Raw genomic sequence first — 23,010 nt, 5'->3', positions numbered from 1 at the left:
AATAATAATAATAATAATAATAATAATAATAATAATAATAATAATAATAATCAGAATTATAGTCTATTACAGTAGGGTTGCACAGCAGGGAACATTACCTCCCGCAACGTAACAAGTGTTTTCTTGTCAATAGTAGCTCTTTTAACAAGTTCTTTATTCTCCTTTTCAATTTCTTTCAGTCGAATAGAAGATTCTTTACATATACCAATTTCCTTAATAAGTGATCTGTTCTCTGTTTCCAAGTGGACAATTTTTACATTATTTTCTTCTAATGTATTGTCTGTAATATCTGCTTGTTGTCGAAGCCTCTTGTTCTCTTTTTCTAGTTGTTTCTTATCTTTTTCCAGTTGAGAAGTCTCTTGCTCCAAAAGCTTGTTCTCCTTCTCTAATTTTTCTAAACGTTTACTAGAGATTTTGAGTTCTTCCAGATTTTTTTGTAGGGTTTGGTTTTCTGTCTCTAAATCTTGGAGTTCACTTTCTAAATGCTGGATTTTTTTGTTGCTGTTTTCTAAGGCTTTCTGCAGCCTTTGGTTTTCTGTATCCAGACCTTGATAGCTGACTTCTAAACGTTCAGTCTTCCTAAAAGAAGTTTTCATAAGCTCCAAGCTCTTTTGAAGCTGCCCCTTTTCACTTTCTAGTTCTTTGTTTTCCAACTCCAACTGAGCTATTTTGATATTTGTGCTCTTCAGAGATTCAACTGTCCTTCTGAGTTCTAAATTCTCTTCATCAAGCTGCGCATTCTCTTTTTCCAAGGACTCTAGTTGAAAGCTCAAATTTTTCAAGCCATCCAAAGTTTTTTTTAGTTTTCTGTTTTCAGCATCTAAACTGGAATTCTCTTGCTCCAAAGAATCTATTTTTTCACATGTAATCCTTAAATTAGTAACCTTTTTCTGTAATACTTCATTTTCTTTTTCAAGATGATGAACTTCTTTCTCTAGTTCATCTGCTCTTTCTCCCTTCTCTTTATGATGTTCCAATTCTTTTTTCATTTGCTTCTTTTCAAATTCTATCTTATTTAATTTACTGCTTGTCTCTTTGATAGATTCATGGAGAATTTTATTTTCTTTTTCAATATCTTTTACTCTTGCTTCAGCACCAATTTGTGAACGCTGTCTGAGGGAAGCCACTGTTTGATTCAAATGCTCATTCTCCTGTTCCAGTATTTTAATCTAATTAATTGAAAAGAGAAGTGAAATGAGTGATGAAAGTTTACATCAGAATCAAGGTCAAAACATTTTCTACCAAGAAGACACCAAACTACCCACAAACTTGATATAAAGTTACAAAAGCATAGGTCCTCGTTAATTGTAAATCTGAGAATTGTATGTGTTGTAAAATAAGACAAAGAAGCATGCATCTGTTCAGAAAAAGGCTTTTCATTAAGATATGCAGCTTTCCCTGCAATGTTCATCTGGTAACCAGTCTGATGATTTGAGTAACTTAAGAAGCAGAGCAAGGCATGCACATGTCAGCAAAATCTTATTCATATGAAATTGTGACAGGAAATCAGCCATAATTTCTATGCTTCCTAATATAATATATCAAACTATAATGGTGTATACAATAATGACAATACAGTGACAAAAGCCTTTTTGATTCAACAGAGGTTTCAGCAAGTTAAAGGGGAATGTGAATCACCCACATTTCCAATAACACATGTTTTTTTTTTCTAAATCAAAGAGCCTAATAGACAAAAAAAAGTATTAAAAACAGAATTTATTTACATGATGGCAGCAGCTAGAATTGAATATGCAAAATTATGGAAGCAGCAAAATACATTAACATCAGAAGACTGGATTACAAATGTTTTTGAGATGTGTTGTCAAAGGCTTTCATGGCTGGGATCACAGGGTTGTTGTATGTTTTCCGGGCTGTATGGTCATGTTCCAGAAGTATTCTCTCCTAACATTTCACCCACATCTATGGCAGGCATCCTCAGAGGATGCCTGCCATAGATGTGGGTGAAACGTCAGGAGAGAATACTTCTGGAACATGGCCATATAGCCCGGAAAACATACAACTACACTGTTTTCGAGATGGCTGAAATGGACAAATTGACTTTGGCTTTACAACAAGTAAACACCCCAACATTTTAGGAAGAATGGAAACGTTTCATGAAATTTATAAATAATCAGAAGAAAATGACTACAGCACAGTTTGTTGGACAAATATTTTTTCTTTTTCCTCATTTTTTTCCTTTTCCTTCCATTATCTACGAGACTCTGGATACCTAATTTTTTTGTTTGTTTTTTAACTTTTATTACTATTATTGGATTTTTAAACAGAGGACTTAATTGTTTTGTGACAAAAACACTCCTCCCATTACTATAGTAGATACATGGAAACTTATTGTATTTTATATAATCCTTGTAATTGATATAAAGAAATAGATGTATTAAAAAGAAGAAAATGCTTTAATAAAAATAAATATAAAAAAGAGCCTCATGTCAGTTGAAGGAGAGTGCTAAACAAAACATTTATCAATATTTACTATTACAATCCACCAATAACAAGTTTGTCATGTTGCCAAATAACTGTGGTTCATGGAGTGGTCATCTGTGAACTCATACCAATGGGGTCATTCTGTACCTGAACAGAGATTGTTCCACACGAATGAGGTGGGTAATCCCTTTGTGAGCTATGACTTCTTGTGGAGGAGGTTTCCCAACAAGGGAGTAGGTGAGAGGGATACTGTTCAGTCACCAGCCAGTAAAAGAGGCATTGAGACAAAATTAACCATGCTTGTCAGAATACAGGAAATAAATAGCTGAGGAGATTTGCTAAGTTGCTTTGTCCAAGATATATAGTGCCTGCCTAATTTCTAGGGTGTTAAGGGCACCCTCACAACAGAAAATGAGGTTTACATGAAAGAGGGAAGCACCAGCAGTTGGTTAAGATGGAAAGCTGAAATTATCTATGGGAGGAAAGATATGTCCATGAAGAAAACTACCTTGTCCCTATGAAAGGATAGGTAAGGGGGATCCATTCTGAGGGCTGGCAATTCACTAGCTCTAAGGGGAGAGAAGATGGCAACAAGAAATGCTGTCATCCTGAAGAGCAGGTGATGACAAGACATAATCGCTTCAATAACATCATGAGCTTAGCAAAGACTAGCATGCTCCAGATAGATATTGGCAGGATACAGGAGAATTTTAGATTGCAGAGAGATAAGGAAATGAAGCACATGTTTAAGTGATAAACTGATGCAATATCCTCTGTCTGTAGGAAAGGTGCTCACTTGGCCATATAGTCATTGACTGTTTCCGAGTCTAATTACAGGAGGATGGAAATTCCTTCAACTCTTGGCCAAGCTAGTACCACAGACAGAAATTTCACGAAAACCCTCGAACCAAATGGAAAGATAATAAATTGGCAATAGTCCAGTCTGATATGAAATCAGGCAAAGTGCCTACTGGAGGAATGGATACTAAGAGCTTCAGAAGATGGTAGATCTAACAAGAATCTCCTCTACTGAGTAGGAACTAGTGACATGACCTTTGTCCAACTGTTAATTCAAATCTCTAACATTTCTCTCTGAAATTAGGCTCAACAGATGGTCAGACATTGGGGAAGTGAAGTATGGGACGAGGATGTCTTGGTTTCCTGAGTGGAAGAACCTGATGTAACCACATCTAATAATAATAATAATAATAATAATAATAATAATAATAATAATACCACCACCAACAAAGCTTTATTTATTTCCTGCCCCCCTCTCTCTGAGGGGACTCAGTGTGGCTTACAACAGGGACACAATAGAAATAAAAGTAGGCACATAACAATGCAGGAGAATTAAATCAACCAAGTAAAGACAAATCATAATACATAGGAAAGAAGAATAACAATAGACAAGTTGAGCATAACTCTAAAATCACTCATAAGTATAAAACTAAGTAAAAATTTAGGATATATAAAACATTAAAATATCATAAAACCTACTCTTGCTGGTGTAAGCAATCGATTCAGTTAAAAGTACGTAGTCACATTTAAAACCTAGATGGATACAGAGACTGGTCATTATCATCCTCCTCCTTCTTTCATAGACTCCACCAAAGTTGAAGACAAGAAATATTTCCCATTTAACACTTGTTTTTCTAGAGACTTGACTGGTGCAAACAGATCATCTATAGATTTTTGAGTCCTGGAAGAGCGCTTCAGAGCCTACTCTGATTTTGGAAGCAAAAGCACTGATTTTCCTCTGAGGAGGTTAGAAGAGAGGCCCAAGGCACATAACTATTCCTCCAGGACAGTGGTTCTCAATCTGTTGGTCCCCAGATGTTTTGGCCTTCAGCTCCCAGAAATCGTAACAGCTGGTAAGCTGGCTCGGATTTCTGGGAGTTGTAGGCCAAAACCCCTGGGGACCCACAGGTTGAGAACCACTGCTCCAGGACTAGAGACAGGCATAACAGATGCAACAGAAACCAGATAAAAATAGCTTATTCTGGGCTGTGATAGCTCTCTGTAGGGCAAGTTACCATCAAAAATGCAGTTTTAGAAACTTCCAAAGATCTCTGTGCAGGTATAGTATGAGTCAATATGGGAAATCCCATATTCTGATCACAAAGATGGACAAACAAACAAGCAAACATGAACCATAACAATATATGTTAAAATGTCAGTTTTAATCATTTCAATCAATGTGGAAATTTTCTGCTCTACAGAAACCTCTTAAATGTAACTCCCATCTTTTCCTACCAATAATAACTGAGAGGACATTTAAGCCCTATTGCTGCTCTAAACAAAAATCTTTGTATTACCTGTCTCTCAGAGTTTTCTCTCAAGGTCTCAATTGTCTTTTCTAGCTGCGCTTTTTCTTTCATCAGATCTTTACTAAGATTCTGACTGTTCTGCAGGCTTTGCTTCTCTTCAGTAAGTTCATTCTCAAGTCCTTCCAGCTAAAGAAAAGCACAACATTAAAAAAAAATCTTATATTTGAGTGTACCTGAAACTGTTGAACTTAGAGGATCTACTATTTGTAGTTTTAACAAACTCATATCAGAAATGAAAGCTCCCATAATTAAGAGAAACTACCACACAGCAATTACAGGGTCAAGTACTGAGCATTAAAAAGTTTCAATTCCTTTATTTCTAAAAATTTATCTAATGGAACTATTATACTGCATAAAATGATATTGCAGTGTTTTAACATAGTTTTAAAACATGTTGTTGATGTCAGAGTAATTGCAGCGCAGCAGTAGTTGGATGGAATCAGTGGAACGTAGAACGAAGAGACATCAGAGATGTTGGTAAAACAACATGTTTTGACTTCAGTAATAATCAAGACAAACAGACTTCCAGACAATAGACGAACACAGGACTTGACTCAACACCTAGGCAGACAGAACTCGACCTCAACTCAGAACTGAACGCAATCAGTAATGCACAAACACTTGTGTCTGTCTGGACACTCCCTGGTTCCAGTCGCACATCAAGGTCATCACAGCTTCTTAGCAATTAACTCTTTCAAGACTATAGTACACTCTGGATGATGCAATCAGTATGCAATACAGGCAAGACACAAATTTCATTTAGACACTGCCAATACACAAATCCCACATTAACAGTTGAATATTTAAGTTTATCCTCCATAGTATAATTCTGACAATGACAAAAACTGTTACTTATTACTGGTACAATTCATAAAACTGTTTTGATGCTTATTAATTTTAGAGAATTTATTACTTGTTTAATAATGCTTTTAATTGATTTTAAGGGTTCCCAACCACCCCATGCAATTTTCTTTATTGAAAAATGTTATTGTACGTCTTCAAGTCATTTCTGACTTAAAACAACCTTAAGGTTAATCTGTTATTAGGTTTTCTTGGCAGGATTTGTTTAGTGGGGGTTTATTACTGCCTTCTTCTGAGGCTGGGCTAGCTCAGGTTTTCCATTGCTAAGTGGAGATTCACATTTACATCTTCCATAATCCTAGTCTAACACTCAAACTACTATGCCTGTGATTCCTAAACTCTAGTCCTCCAAGTGTTTTGGACTTCAACTCCTCAAATTTGGCCAATGATCAGGGATTCTGGGAGCTGAGATCCAAAACATTAGAAGGACCAGAGTTTGGGAAACTCCGGTCCTTCTGCACTATACAATGCTGTTTTGTAGCAGAAAAATGCAGTAAGAGAAATAACCTACCCCCTCCTCTCTAGATTGTTCAGTTTGGATGAAACTACTTGAAGTTAATTAAACATTCCGCATGGGTGGGTCAAAGTCTGCAAAGAAGGGAATAAGCTTCTCACCATTCCAAACTATGGTTTGCTGTGACATCTTAGCAAAATGGAGACCAAAAAGAGAAAATCTGAATGGATTCATTTAAATGAGTGTGCAGCAATAAAGACATATATACAGCAAAACACACAGGTGGATATTTTTAGCCATTTTAAATGTTACAAAAAGGACTCAAAATGAAGCATAATTTATGTTGCTTCTATATTATTTATTAAGTATATTTATGATTTTCTCATTATAAATTACGGTGATGCACAACTGCTTTGACAGTTATGGTGAACCATTTCCTTAAACTTTTTCCTGTTCAGATTTAAGTTTTTCCCTCCCTGAGGCAGTTAAATGGCTTGAAAAGATAAGATAGCTTGACAAATAAATTGCTCAAATCTTTTAAGGTGTTAGTCTGAAAATGTGTATGTATGTATGCATATATGTATAAAGAATTCCCTGAATGAAGAGACCTGAATGGAGTTGTGTTAGCTCACAACCACCACCGCCCTTGCACAAATAGGGTGCTTGTTGATGATGGCAGGAGCTGCGGTCCAGACTGTTTGTAAAAGAATGTTATAAAAAAGGAAGTCAGATACATTTAATTTCTCTAAAAATGAATTATTTTGGCTAAAAACTGATCCCCTGCCCACAACAGCCCACACAGAATATTAAACACAAATTATTTTTCAATAAAATACTAGGATTTAACCATTGAAATGTACTCCCAACAAGATTATACTCACTGAAACAAACACTCAAGAGTGATACAACATAAAAAGCACATTGATTCAATTGTATCTTCTTCAGTATAAATAGATATAATTACTAGTACCTTTTTACTTAGTCTTTGGTTTTCCTTTTCCATTTTCAATATTTTTGAATTACTACCTTCTGCAGAACCCACCATCTTCTGAAGTTCTTCCACAGTCTTTAGCAAACTTTGGTTTTCCATTTCTAGTTTCAGTAACCTACTTGATGTCAGTTCATTCACTTCATGACCAAGTGACTTTCGTGGTGCTACTGAATCAAAGAAAGAAAGAACAAAACATGTCCTATCTATAATCTGTGTAGGACTTTATTTGGCAATAAATAATTCCTATGGACTATTGTTCCCTATTTCATCATGCTGAGTATGATGCAATTCTCTAGACGTGGTTGGATTCAAATCCTACCTTCTCTCACCAATAGGTATGTTGCGTATAAATCTGGGACTAACCGCCCAAATAAAGGGCCACATTATTCCCATCTCTATTCTGCAAAAATGCAGACAAAAGGAGTCAGGGCCTCAATTGCTCATACTTTTTTCAGGAAGAAAGAATTATTAATACCAACAACTTTGAGTTCATTATCTTGACAAATGATTTCCCAATTCCCGATTCAACAATCACATATAATCCAACACGAGACCATATTGCTATGTGAACTCCAGACTGAAAAAAAAACACGCTAATGTGAATAAAACGGGAAAGCAGAAGCTACACCCATGAAAAAGTTAAACCAGGTACCACTTCTTTTAACCACTGCTGCCTTTCTAAGAACCGTTTACAAACAAAACATGGAACATTTAAAATGTTTAACAGCACATTTTCCCCCTATACAATGCAAACTAGTAAATGTTGATCTACCTTCAGAAAGCTCAGAGGATCTGTTTATCTGTTCAAGTTCCCAACCCAGGTGCAGTGATTCATCCATACTCTGCTTCTGAGCCATTTCTAGAGTCATATTTTCCTCCATAAGTTCCTCAATTTTCTTTCGATCCATATCACGTTCCTTAAACATAGTGTACATGAAACTCTTTTTAAAAACGTCCTCTCAAAGCATATAAATACAATTCAGTAATCGGGTCTTTGCAAAACCTAACTTGTTGAATCTTCTGATCTATTCAGAGGAACCAACATTGTGCAAAAAAAAATTATGTAAACTTTGTCATTGTTGTGTGCCTTCATTTTCAATTAATGGTGAACCTAAGGTGATCCTATCAGTGTTTTCTGTCAAAATTTATTCAAAAAAGGAATGCCATCACCTCCTCTCAGGCTGAGAGACTGTAACTTGTTCAGGGTCACCCAGTGGATTTCCATGGCTGAGCAGAGATTTGAACCCTAATCTCTAGAATCAAAGTCCAGTCCTTAAAACACTACACATACAAAATCTGGTTATGAGATATAAAAAAAATTATAGCATAATGGTATGCTTTAAAATAAAATAAAAATACATTCAACAAAAATTAATCTGTGGTAAGAACGTCTTTCACTCAAAAAACTATCTTCCTAGGTTCCTATTTGTTTTTAAGATGAAAGTACAGTAGAACCCCGGTAGTCCGAGTTAAATGGGTGGACCTCAGCTCGGCCAACCGGATAACTTGGATTACCAGGCAGGGAGGCCTCTCCGGGGACGAAGGCTGGATCAGGAGGCGCTGCAAGCACCTCCCGATCCAGCCCTCGTCCCAACCGCGGGAGGCCTCTCCGTGGGGACAAAGGCTGGATCAGGAGGCGCTGCAAGCACCTCCCGATCCAGCCCTCGCCCCAACCGCGGGAGGCCTCTCCGTGGGGACGCAGGCTGGATTGGGAGGCGCTTGCAGTGCCTCCCGATCCAGCCTGCGTCCCCACGGAGAGGCCTCCCCGCGGCTGGGAGCACCCACTGAACGAAGGGGCTCTTCCTCCTTTTGGTGGAGGCCTGGAGCCAGGGAAGCAACTCCCGCTTCCTTGGTTCCAAGCCTCCGCCAAAGGGAGAAAGCCCCTTCGTTTGGCGGGTGGGTGAACGGGGAGGGCCGCAAAAGCCCTCCCCATTCACCCACCCGCCCGCCCGTGCCTCGGCTCCTTCGTCACACCAGGGGCCGGCAACACCAGCGCCCGGCGAGGCAAAGGAGCTGGCGGTGTGTGTTGCTAGGTAGATAGCAAGCTACCTAGCAACACGCACGGGGCGCTCGCCCCTTGGGAGATGCCCCCTGCGTGTTGCTAGGTAGCTTGCTTTTACCTAGCAACACGCAGGGGCCACCTCCCAAGGGGCAAGCACCCTGTGCGTTTTGCTAGGTAGCTTGCTATCTACCTAGCAACACGCACGCCAGCGAGCAGGTGAACGGGGAGGGCCTTTGCGGCCCTCCCGTTCACCTGCTCGGATTGCACGGAGGCTCGGACGAGCGGGGCTCGAACGAGCGGGGTTTTACTGTAAGTGCAAGCAATAAAAATGTTCATTTTTAAAGGAGGGAAATATGCTTGTCATTACATTAAGAAACATATAGATATTTTAACTGTCTCGTTTTATTTCATATATTTTGTGCAGAAAAATAACAGTCTGTTTTGGGAAGCAGTGATGCCAGTTAAAAGACGATCAGTCAAAAATTTATTTACAGCAACCAGCGTCTTCTATACTAAAACGTCATAGACATTCTGCTCTACTCAAATGGACTGCTCACTGATTTGACCATCAAACCTAATCAGATGAAAGTAGGTAATTTCAAGATGTATTTTTTTCTATTAAAAATATCCTGCATACTGAATGACAAGGAGAGTCATCCAATTTTTTTGTTTTTAAAATCTGCACAGCTGAGGTCTTATTCTGCACACTCACCGTCTCCATATCATGCAGTTTAGCCTTTAACTGTAGGTTCTCTTTTTCCAATTCATGCAATTTATCAGAACGGGCTCGGGTGCCTTCCAGCTGATCTTCCAACATGGTTTTTGTTTCCAACAATACCTGATTATCTTCCTTAAGTTCCTATGAAAACCAGAGATAAGCATGAACCAGAAAATGAAACATGAAACATACAACACATACTTTGTAAAAACAACAACATAAGACACTTCTTCTATTTCATAATTTTTTATTAAGAGACCTGTATCATAAAAGCAGATCTAATAAAGTCAAATTCTAGCTACATGAAAATGAGATGATAATCTTCAGACATTACTTGGAACTTACAGAAGCAGAATCTCAATCTGAAGTAACAAATTCTCCAGTAATTTTCTTTAAGAAATGGAACTCAGAACTTTGGAAGAGAAAAGTAAAATCTGATAATAACTGAGCAATATGGACCTTGCAACATTGTTAAGGTTCTTGGCAATGGTTCAATACATTAATTGTACAAACATTTCAAGCTCTTCTATGCATAACTATCTGCAATTTTTGACAATGAGTAATCACTTGTATAGAGTGAATTTTGGATCATTAAAGATTGAAAGATTAAATAAGAAGTGCTTCTGGCAATGAAAACACTAAAGTATGTCCATCTGGATCAGGTGTTTTAATTAGCTGAAGCAAAGTTTCCTGACTCTACATTCAGCCAGCTGTGTAGTAAAGAGTGCAAACAGGCATCTAGCCCAGACAACCTACCAGCATCAGATCACTCAGGTTTTTATGTACACATATAATTTTAGTTACTGTAAAGTTGCATTTTTAGAAATTTGAGACAAAAAATATTACAACACTAAAGTTATTTCTTCTATGTTTATATTTTTTTAGTCACTGGATCCCACTAACAGATAAAGTTAGCAAAAATATGTAACAAAAATATATATAAATAAAGATGAGAAAAATAATATAACTCAGCAGAAATATGCGATTCTGACTCCTGAGGAACAAAAGCCTAACAGTCCAAAAATGAGAATATGAATAGTTCAAATTACCTCTACTCTAGCCTTGTAGAACTCAATATCATGTAGTCTCTCTTTATAGCGGCTGACTTCACTTTCAAGCTTGTCAACACGAATTGCTTTCTCTCTGAGTGCATCCAGTTCGTCTCTGTATACCCTGGCAGAACGGGCATCCGAAAGCAAATTCATATTCTGTCAAACCAAAATTATATTTTTGAAAAACTTATGAAGAAAAACAAACCTTGTCGAATATAAACTCATTCTACACATTAGTATCAAGTAATACCAAGTTTAGCTTTTAAAAATGATATAAAGTAAGAAATTAAAGAAAGAAATATTATTGGAGTTTCTTAAGAGTGCCCCAGATGTCAAGAAATAAAGCAAGATATGGCTGCAAGTCAAAAGTAGGAATCATGTAGGCCTGCCGATGTTGTTGGGCTTCAAAACAAGTACTTCTCACTACTGGTTATGCTGCCAGGGCTGCTGGAATTTACAATCCAGCAATATCTGCAGGCTGAACAATTCCTACACTACTTGCATTAAATAAATCAAGTATTTAGAACTACTTCCTCATATTAGGTGGCTGTTCTAAAATATATCCTACAATACATACTGTGCTGCTTTAGGCTCTGCAGTCAAAAATGAAAACTGCTTTGAAACATAACAGAACAAGAATTTGATTACATATGCTTCTGAACGTTTTTGTATGACATCTTTCTTGCCAACTATATATTATGGACTGATCTCACAAATATTCCTAGTGAATATGCAGTGGAGGTGAAGAATAGATTTCAGGGACTAGATTTAATAAATAGAGTCCTAGAAGAACTATGGACAGAAGTCCACAACATTGTTCAGGAGGCAGCAACAAAGTACGTCCCAAAGAAAAAGAAAACCAAGAAGGAAAGATGGTTGTCTGCTGAGACACTGGAAGTAGCCCAAGAAAGAAGGAAGGCAAAAGGAAACAGCAATAGGGGGAGATATGCCCAATTAAATGCACAATTCCAGAGGTTAACCAGGAGAGACAAGGAACTATTTTTAAACAAGCAATGCATGGAAGTGGAAGAAGACAACAGAATAGGAAGGACAAGAGACCTCTTCCAGAAAATCAGAAACATCGGAGGCAAATTTCAGGCAAAAATGGGCATGATCAAAAACAAAGATGACAGGGACCTAACAGAAGTTGAAGAGATCAAGAAAAGGTGGCAAGAATATACAGAAGATCTGTATAAGAAAGATAATAATATAGAGGATAGCTTTGATGGTGTGGTGAGTGAATTAGAACCAGACATCCTGAGGAGTGAGGTTGAATGGGCCTTAAGAAGCATTGCTAACAACAAGGCAGCAGGAGACGACAGGATCCCAGCTGAGTTGTTTAAAATCTTGGAAGATAATGCTGTCAAGGTGATGCATGCCATATGCCAGCAAATATGGAAAACACAAGATTGGCCATCAGATTGGAAAAAATCAATTTATATCCCCATACCAAAAAAGGGAAACGCTAAAGAAGGCTCAAACTTCCGTACAGTGGCCCTTATTTCCCATGCCAGTAAGGTAATGCTCAAGATCCTGCAAAGCAGACTCCAGCAATACATGGAGCGAGAGTTGCCAGATGTCCAAGCTGGGTTCAGAAAAGGCAGAGGAACAAGAGAACAAATTGCCAATATCCACTGGATAATGGAGGAAGCCAGGGAGTTTCAGAAAATCATCTACTTCTGCTTTATTGACTATTTTAAAGCCTTCGACTGTGTGGATCATAATAAACTATGGCATGTTCTTGGTGGTATGGAGATACTAAGTCACCTTGTCTGTCTCCTGAGAAATCTGTATAAAGACCAAGTAGCCACAGTAAGAACAGACCATGGAACAACAGACTGGTTCAAGATTGGGAAAGGAGTATGGCAAGGCTGCATATTTTCACCCTAGCTATTCAACTTGTACGCAGAACACATCATGCGACGTGCGGGGCTTGACAATTCCAAGGCCAGAGTTAAAATTGCTGGAAAAAAACATTAACAATCTTAGGTATGCAAATGATACCACTCTGATGGCCGAAAGTGAGGAAGAGCTGAGGAGCCTTATCTTCAAGGTGAAAGAAGAAAGTGCAAAAGCTGGTTTGCAGTTAAACGTCAAGAAAACCAAGATCATGGCAACTACACCTATTGATAACTGGCAAATAGAAGGAGAAAACGTGGAGGCAGTGACAGACTTTATATTTCTCAGCGCGAAGATCACCGCAGATGCAGACTGCAGCCAGGAAATCAGAAGACGTTTACTTCTTGGGAGGAGAGCAATGGCCAATCTTGACAAAATAGTGAAGAGCAGAGACATCACACTGGCCATGAAGGTCCGCATAGTCAAAGCAATGGTATTCCCCATAGTAACCTATGGATGCGAGAGCTGGACCATAAGGAAGGCTGAGCAAAGGAAGATAGACGCTTTTGAACTTTGATGCTGGAGGAAAATCCTGAGTGTGCCTTGGACCGCAAGAAGATCCAACCAGTCCCTCCTCCAGGAAATAATGTCCAGCTGCTCACTGGAGGGAAGGATATTAGAGGCAAAGTTGAAGTATTTTGGCCACATCATGAGAAGACAGGAAAGCTTGGAAAAGATCACAATACTGGGGAAAATGGAAAGAAAAAGGATGAGAGGCTGACCAAAGGCAAGATGGATGGACCGTATCCTTGAAGTGACTGGCTTGACCTTGAAGGAACTGGGGGCAGCGACAGCCGACAGGGAGCTCTGGCGTGGACTGGTCCATGAGGTCACGAAGAGTTGGAAACGACTATGCGACTGAGCAGCAGCAGCATTATGGACTGAAATCAAAGTAGTCCCAACTTACACAGATTCACAGAAACAAATAGGATGTCTTCGTAAACTACAACTCATGTATAAGTCAACTTCATGTATAAGCCAAGGACAGGTTTGGGGGTCAAAACTATGGATTTTGATATAACCTGTGGATAGGGCAAGGGTCATTCTGTGGAGAAGGGAAAACACCAATGCTGACTTAGGGGACCACTCACCCATGCCGTTTCCCTACTCAGGCATTCCAAAAGACCAAATGTGGTGTCAAAATGGATAGTGCAGAAGGTATTCGTGCTTATTTTAGGTTCTCTTGAGAAGTAAGAACTCCCTTTTCTTCACTATATTCTACGAGAATGGAATTGTGTCTTGAACTCCCTTTTCTTCACTATATTCTACGAGAATGGAATTGTGTCTTTTGAATGAGTTAAAGTACTGTACTCATATTGACCTATGGTATGTTCACCCAAATAGGTTTTGGATTGGATTTTCAACTAAAAGTTCTAGACATGAGGATATAGGGTACATCTCCTCATTGATTTCAATGATCTATTCTAGTTAAAAAGTCATAAGCCTCTAAAGGTCTCCATCAAAGGGATTCTTTTCTAAGTAACAATGGGAACTAGATAGTGTTCAGTGCTGAATTTCAAAAGATCAAGAATTTCCAGTCTGTCATCAGAGTTTTCAATTTGGTAAATAGATTAGTATGATACTACATGTGCTAGCTAACTTAACTAGCACCAAAATGTCTGCAGAATTAGTAATGATGGATACTGGTTATAATGGAACTTTCACTGCCAATTCTTTTTTTGTGAACTCATAGAGTTTACTTCATGTATCTTTAAAGTAAAACACGAACGTCCATGGGTAGTCATTCTTTTAATGGTATTACGATCAATAAAGCTAAACAAGTTATTTTTAGGAATTAAAGAGATATTGTATTTTTGATAACCTTTCTATCAGGTCTGGAAATTATACAGAAAGGAAACCTTATTCCTAGTTATCATATAGAAAGAATTAAAGCAATTGCTACTAAATGTAGTTATCTTTTGTAACATCTGAAATTGCATACTGCTTTCCTGGGGGAAATTTACATTCAAGGGTTTCAATGTGCATTATAATACAGAAAAACGGGATAAGTAGAATAAGAAAAATGATCTGAAGGAGAGAAAAGTGAGCATATTCCCAGGACAATGGGGTTTTTTAAATTGTCCAAGAGTAGAAAGAATGTCAATGGAAGTGATATGGAAGGAAAGAAAATCTTTGTCTGTAAATTTGGCAGACATAGTTTCAATCATGTTCAAAAGGCATCTCAGAAAGAAACGCAAAACTAATATGTGTGGTCATGCCAATAATTCTGTGGTTTAATGTTAAGATCCTTCCTCTAATTTTTAGATGTTAACCTTCTTAATCCAGATTCTTTGCCCTGAGTATAACTGACTGTAAATTGATCTTTCATTTCCAAACCTCTTGTTGTAGTCTCTTGACTTCAGCTTCAATCTGTTCCAGTTCTTGCTTACAATCCAGCAATTGCTCAGTTTTTTCCTCACTTGAAGATAATAAAAGAAAACTTATTTAAATAATATTTACATTCCAAAACAGACAAAAGAGAACTAAAATGAAATAATAATCTTCTAAAAGCCTCATTACGGGGATATTTTCATGCCAACAAGCAACAACAATTTAAAAAGCAAATCAACTTCTGAAGTGGGGGAAATTGAGTGGAGAAAAACAATCCTCTTTCCATCTCTTTATTCCTGAAACCTTTTCTTAACCTAGTTATTTTTCCATTTCCTTTTAAAATGGCAGTGAAGCTCAGGCTTCTGTAGATGCAGCTCAAACATCACAGCCACACAGAGAGACAGCATTTGGTTCGGTAGCCACACTGTCTTTACTTGTTATAGTAGACTCTCAGTTAACTGGAACTCAAGCAACCAGGACTCTCAAGCAATCAGCAAAAAACAAAAAAAAATATTGCATCCACAAAACTGTTTTTATAATAAAGTAAAAATGGGGTACATTAAGTTAAATTTGACTTCATTTGCTTATCATTACTGTATTTCAATATTAATATCAAGTCAGTACAGTGTTTATAGTATGGTGTAATATGACGTGTATTATTAGTTAGGCCTGTTTTAACAGTAACTCTCAAGCCAACAAAAACTTCATTTATCTAGCATCTAGCAATTCCTATGGGTGCCAGTGAACTGAGCGTCTACTGTATATTTTTCTCTTATTTAGCTCTTTAGTTAATCCTTCCTGCTGTTGTATCACTTGTACATACTCATTTAGCCACATCTTCCTTAAGGATACAGTCTTGTGCTCTACAAGAGGTTCAAGTCTCTTTCAAAAAGTACAGTTGTCCTTTCCCCTTAATGTTTATTGACGGCCTACATAACAATGGGATGCAAGATGTAGATATTCAATCTTAAGTACAGTAGAGTCTCACTTATCCAACACTCGCATATCCAATGTTCTGGATTATCCAACGCATATTTTGGTGCTAAATTCATGAATACAGTAATTCCTACATAGCATTACTGCGTATTGAACTACTTATTCTTTCAAATTTGTTTTATAACATGATGTTTTGGTGTTTAATTTGTTAAATCATAACTTAATTTGATGTTTAATAGGCTTCTCCTTAATCTCTCCTTATTATCCAACATATTCGCATATCCAACGTTCTGCTGGCCCGTTTATGTTGGATAAGTGAGACTCTACTGTACTCAAACTCATGCCTGTGTAAATGTTATATCATAAAGAATCCAGATATGAATTATAAAATCATAATATAGGGGCCTCAAAGGTCACTGAGTTCTAAATGCCATTCAATGCAGCAACTTCAACTATAGCACCTGAGCTGGTATCTGCATAGCCTTTTTTTTTAAGGCATCAGAGTAGGTGGAGTCACTAACATTCTACATAATTTTCTTCACTAGTAATAACTGCTAATCAGCAAGAAGTTCATTCAAATGTTCATTCCACCCAAGAAGTCCAGTGGGGTATCATCAGCAAACTGATAACACCTGATCCAAAAACTCTGAATAAACTCTCCCAGCAGTTTCATGCATATGTTAAATAGTAAAGGGGATATGACAGAACTCTAAAGGACTCCACTGGCTGATAGCCAAGAAGTCAAGCCGAACTTCTTCAGCGTCATCTTTTGAGAGCATCCCTCCAGAAAATAGCAGGGCCACTGTAGAGCAGTAACTCCAAGCCCCATCCCAGAGAGCAGCTCAGAAAGATACCATGACTGATATTATTGAACAGGGACACACTTCACTCTCCTAACTAGGTCCAGTCCTGCTGTCCACAGTGGTCCAAAGTTGCAGTGGACTATGTGGATAGTGGACCTGTCTGCATTGAACCCAGTCCTGTTGTTCACAGTAGGCCAAAGTTGAAGAGTTGTTCTGGAGCTCTGGGCAAACTCCAAAACTTCCCTCAACTTTTCTTAAGACAGGGTTAAACCTGATTCACCCGGTTTACACTACAATAAGCACTAGAAATGACAGAACATCATGAAGACAGCCAGAAGTGACTGCACAGTGAGTGCAGCCTACTAAGCCCATGTAGATGAGCCCGAAGACAATGAACAAAGGGCAAGGGTTATAAAAAATAATAATAATAATGGCCACAGATGATTTACATAAATTTAAAATGGATGATGAAGACACTGAAATAGTTGAATATTTTGCTTTGTCATAAATAAAAAAGACGGTGGCTGAAAAATCTTTAAAAGACCAAGATTTAGAACGACAGCTATGAAGGAACTATGTAATAGCCTTATGTATAAAGATGTATAAAGATGTATCACCAAAGGTTGATAGGAAGACAATAAACCCATAGGAACTGTAGTACTGGAAAACAATTCTGTAGATACAATGGACTGCCAAAAACCCGGGTAAAATCAGAATGAGAGCAAGTTAAGCTTGACCTCTCCCTAGATGTCAAAAGGGATAAATTCAGGCTATCATATTTTGGATGTATCTTAACCTGATGTGATTAATTTTCAAAGACGAACGCAGTATGAGGAGAAAAAACATATTACAGGTGGATAGACTTGATCAAGGAATCCATGCCCCTTATTATATAAGACCTTAGAGGACTATTTTTAGCAGGGGGTCTTGGAGTTCTCTCATTCATAGGGTCACCATAAATTGAAGCTAATTTGATGGTAATGAATTACATGACATACACTGAATTGTGCTATTAATATTATAGAAATTAATATCTGATGTCTACCAAAGTATTTATTTGTAAATAAACCCAATGCATCATAAGAAATATTCTTAGAGATGCTTATATTTTCAACTGCAGTTTTCAACTGTAACTGGGATTGCTTTTAACTGTCAATCAAATTAATAATAGCAATTTGCATTAATTTTGGAGTGCAGCTGTTTATAGAATATTTTGGGCAGGTTCATTTCAAAAGACACGTAGTAATCCAGTCATCAGAAAATGAGATCAGTTTCTTTTATTGCATACTGATGCTCAGTGATATAGTACTGTGTGAACAGTGGTGGAAAAGAAAAGGAGTTGTATGGAGATAACAATTGGCTTTGCTATTTTCAGATAATTTCCACAAAATTCTCTTGTAAGTAGTGTTCTTGGCAATTGTATGGGTTAAATATGTACATTCTATCATATTTTTCACTTGCTTCAACTGATGATGGAGCCCATTCAAGCCCATTCAGACTACCACTTTTGCCAATGCAAGGACAACAAAACATACCAGTTGGGGCTAAAATGAAACCACTGAATTTCGACATCTGGCTGGCTGGGACTTATATGTCATGATGTGCTCAGGTTTAATTCAGAAAAATATCTAGCATATAATCTGCCTCTGAATGAGAATTTGCACAAAATACTAGTAAACCAAACTCAATGCTAAACAAACAGAATATTTCTCATAAAATAAGAAGCCTAGCATGGCAAGATCTTCTGATACTCTTTCTGCATCTCTGCTAATATTGTCCATGATGGCCAAATTAGACTTAAAACAGGAACCCAGCAAGAATCCTCAATGTATTTATTACTTGCCTTTGTTACTTAGTTTGTCTGTATTACTAAGATGTCAGATGCATGCTTTTGGCAGAGAACTAGTCATCTTCAGAGGTCAGAGTTGGTCTGTAATATGAACAATAACTCTACAGTTCCTAACACAACTATGCTATATAATTTCTCAGGATTGGGACCCACGATGTTAAAAAAAAAATATGTACATGATGATCAGTTGAAGGCCAGCATAGGGCTTTTATAACTGTGGTTTGTCTCAAATAATAAACAGCCTAAGTACTGAGACAGATGCACTAAACACACATGAATATGGCTGAATTCCAGATCCCTTAGGATGTATACACAGGCATTTACACCATTAATAGTCCACTGAGTGAGGTATCATTGGGTTGACCTCAGGCATTGGCAAAAAGACACTCTCCCACGACTTTGATGACATATGGAACACATGACAAAACAGAACAGGAGGTAGGTCAATTATAGTGCAGCTGTTACAGAATACAGACTATTAAAAAAATAGCAAAATCAAATCAGCACTACTTTTCTCTAACCCTAATTAAAAGATGAGAAAGAGAATATTTTAATTTAGTTTCAAAATATCTATAAAATATTTTAAAAATTAGGACAGTGTAACAAAAGCAAATAAACTTATCAAAACACATACAGAAAGCCATTCTATATTACTGTTGTCTGCCTTTAAGTCTTTTCAACTTATGGCAACCCAAAGTGGCATGATTTTTTTTCAGTGGGGGGTTGCTTTTGTCTTTCTCTGAAGCTGTATGATTTGGCCAAAGTCATCTGATGGGTTCCCATGGATTTACTGGAGATATGAACCTTAGTCTCCCAGTGTCTTAGTCAACACTCAACTCACTGTATTGTACTGGCTCTCTCCCACACTGGCTCTGTCTGGTTGGATGTAAATCTTCAATAAATTTCTGTTGTGTTTGTACCACGTATTTTGCAATAAATGCTCATTTGGCAAAACTCATGATACCAATTTGACTATAGAAATATAATTTTGGATCTAAATTCCCCAATTATAATTTATTTGTAAGACTATGTTTTATTATGCAATGTCAATTATCAACCTGGATATAAAAACTCAAAATTGGATCCTCACATATCCTCAGTGACAAAAATAGAAGAATCATATATACTTGTATCATATCTACTTGTGTGCAAGTCAACCACATTTCTAAATCAAGGACAGGTTTGGAGGCGAGCATTATGAATTTTGATATGGCCCATGGATAAGTTGAGGGTCATTCCACAGAAAACAACAATATCCAATTAATTCATGGATAAGCTGACTCAAGTTTTTTGACTAAAATTTCTAGACTTATACAAGAGTATATACAGTGCATGAAAAGTAGCTTCAAACCTGCAGAGTTCCCAGCTATTTCCCACCTCCGATCACGCCCTGTTATGAATCATTTTTAAAAAATAAACTTCAGTCTAAGGCAGTCTCCAGTTTTTCTCTACACACATAAACATGGCTAAGGCTACATTCCTGGTCAGGATTTTGAAATGGGTCCCTTTTGGAAGAGTTAGGCCATGAAAACCCTGCCTTTTAAACTCTGCTGTCAAAATATTACTGTGGACATTTTCTGATAAGATACCTGCAACCTTTCACATTTATGCCTTTTTAAGCATCAAATCTACGAGAACCCTCCTCTGAAGATCAAAATCCCAATGACTGTATACATACATAACTCATCGCAGATTTAGGCCTCCTTGAAAAGTATGTCTGACCTCGCTAACAGGAACCCCTTTATCTAAAATAACTATTCACCATCAACAACAGCCCACAGAACAAAAATAAGTAAACACAGTGGTAACAGAACCTGCAACAAACTCCCAACAACTAATTTTCTCTGGTATCTAACTCAGAAAACACAATAATAACTCCTGATGGCATTAGGCACCATATCAAACATATCCCATTCATGATCTTATGAAGCGATATGGTAACAGTAGTGCCCTTCCAATTCTACAAATCAGTATATATATTCAAATAAATGAATACATTTACAGAAATCTGATCTAGCTTCACTGATTTTATGATCTACGATTGCCACTAATGTAGATGTCAAATTCTGCAACTGAAGAAAGTGGTCCCTCTTTGGTCAGAATGGAACTAAAAAAAGTTTGGGCCATGATCTCTTGAGCTGGGAAAGGTACCTGATTTCTGTCAAGTCCATTCTGTACTTACTCTTAATAAATAAAGGACAGCTCACAATTTCCATAATTCCCAATTTTCTGTTTGAGTTTAATTGGGATTTAACAGAAATTAAACAACTCTCAAAATGGCTTATTTGAAATCAATAGCAAAATAAGGTAATCTCGAATTAGAATTTTAAATCATTAAACACTTTTTTCTAGTTTCTCCATTCAACAAACTGATCACAATAAGAGTCCACTCTTGCTAAGTCTCATAAAGCCTTATGGCTTGATTCAAAAGTACAATACATATTATTACTATTGTTTCCTATTAAACATCACAGCAAATTTTTTATGCCGAGAACCTTTTTTCCATTCTAAAATGGCTCTATTCCCTTGTAGACATGTAGAATTTCTCAGTATTCCCTTTTATTTAACAGCACACTTACAGTTCTTGCCTAAGCCTTCTGATTTTTGCTTTGGCATCTGCTAGCTCCACGGACAAGTGTTGTCTGCTTTCAGTGCGTTTCATGCCTGGAGATCCACAAGGTGATTGTGCTGCTGATGCATGAGGTAGAAAATGAAGAGAATCCCGTTCTTCTGAGAGTTCGACGATAGTCTAAGATATGTTTTAAATAATTAAATGGATGCATATAAGGAGACAGACGACTTTACAGTTAAGCAAAATGTAATGTATAAGGACTCAAAGACAACGATGGAAATCTTAGTATCTGAATTACAGTTCTATTTCCATTTTTTCTATTCATGAATCAAAAATATTGGATCCCATCCAGTATGATCTGGACTGATGCAATTACTGACACATGCTTTATAAGATGGAGATGGAAGAAAATTAGACAGGGAAAATAAAGCAAGATAATGCCTTAATAAATTTTCACCCAGCCCAACATCTTTAAAAAATCCACTATGATTGCATTAAGTTAAATATTTCATGAATACCCTCTTTAACATGTACAAAAGACTCTCAGTTAACCGGAACTCAAGCAACCAGCAAAAATTAATACAAAAAAAATACTTTAAATAAAAATAAAATTGAATGTGTAATACATTAAAACTATGCCAAATTAAGTTTCTCATTACTTGCTTTTAATTGCAGTATTTTTATATTAGTATCAAATAACTAATAATAATAATAATAATAATAATAATAATAAATCTTTATTTGTATCCTGCTTTTCTCCCTAAAACAGACCCAAAGCGGCTCACATTTAAAAAACAACACAAATCAACCACACATGTAACAATAACCTATAAAACCCTCTTTACAATAAAACATAAATAAACATTTTAAAATCGTTTAGCAGATACAGTTATTGTGGGAACCCGTCCCAGTAAAATACCAATCCCCATAAGTGAAGGTCAACTGAGTCTAAATATGCCTACAAGTGAGATTTTTTTGGCCCTGAAGCAACTAATCTCATGTATAGCTGCTGTGGGGCAGATGCTCAAGATACATCACTCACAACAACCCTCAGAATTCCCATCTGAAGCTAAATAAGGTTTTATTCCTATTTATCCTGGTCATTTTATTTCTCTTAATCCCGACTCTTTGAAAGCATTCTGACTTTTCCTCCTCTTAATTAATTAATATTTATATATATCACACAATAATTTAAATATAAGGAAATATAAAAAGATAAGAACGTCTGCCTAGAGGCTTCACTCACATCAGAAATTTAAATAAAAAAGGAAAGCAAAGAGACGATAGGGAAGCATTCTATTAGTGTGCAACGCTAAAAGAAATACAGTACCGACTGCAAAAAAGAGAAATACCATGATAGAATGCCGAACTAAGAAGTAACTCATTTTTAACAAGCTGCTCTGGTGAACAGTTTTTGTATTTAGTTAAAACAATGTGGAATATACCTGTATTTACTTGAGTTTACTGCATCATTGAACCTAATGCACACCTCAGTTTTTAAAACCCTGAAACTAAAAAAAAGTATTTGCTGCCTAATGTAATGCACAACAGTAAAAAAGTGCACTCTTTGTAATGTGTGCATTACAGTGGCTGCCTGCTTAGACTCCTTCTTTCAAAACAAAAGTGTTAAAACACCAAAGCTTCTCTGTGATTGAAAAGAAAACCTTGGGGTGCATCTATGCTATAGAATGCATCCACTTTAACTGCCTTGGTTCAATGCTATGGAATTCTGGGGGCTGTAGTTTGACATGGTTTTGAGACTTCTCCCAAAGA

At 37.1% G+C, this 23,010-nt stretch overlaps 1 protein-coding gene across 13 annotated transcripts in view; it reads right to left on the bottom strand.

Annotated features, from left to right (window-relative positions):
• Positions 1 to 23,010, bottom strand: part of ccdc88a (coiled-coil domain containing 88A) — a 147,071-nt gene that overhangs the window by 55,320 nt on the left and 68,741 nt on the right. For 10 of the 13 annotated variants that reach the window (XM_062968817.1, XM_016990719.2, XM_062968819.1 and 7 more), the window contains exons 8-15: positions 21,245 to 21,414; positions 15,084 to 15,165; positions 10,845 to 11,003; positions 9,790 to 9,936; positions 7,848 to 7,992; positions 7,055 to 7,242; positions 4,758 to 4,895; positions 99 to 1,169 (exon numbers count right to left, since the gene is read on the bottom strand). In XM_062968817.1, coding sequence (XP_062824887.1) covers positions 99 to 1,169; positions 4,758 to 4,895; positions 7,055 to 7,242; positions 7,848 to 7,992; positions 9,790 to 9,936; positions 10,845 to 11,003; positions 15,084 to 15,165; positions 21,245 to 21,414 — 2,100 coding nt within the window. The remainder of the gene's footprint in view (positions 1 to 98; positions 1,170 to 4,757; positions 4,896 to 7,054; positions 7,243 to 7,847; positions 7,993 to 9,789; positions 9,937 to 10,844; positions 11,004 to 15,083; positions 15,166 to 21,244; positions 21,415 to 23,010) is intronic. The other 3 variants (XM_062968818.1, XM_062968823.1, XM_008102718.3) reach the window with 1 other exon arrangement.

The sequence above is a fragment of the Anolis carolinensis genome, chromosome 1, assembly GCF_035594765.1.
Source record: "Anolis carolinensis isolate JA03-04 chromosome 1, rAnoCar3.1.pri, whole genome shotgun sequence".
In the NCBI taxonomy this organism is placed as follows: Eukaryota; Metazoa; Chordata; class Lepidosauria; order Squamata; family Dactyloidae; genus Anolis; species Anolis carolinensis.
Note: the sequence above shows the minus strand (reverse complement) of the source record. Positions and strands in the feature narration are given on the sequence as shown.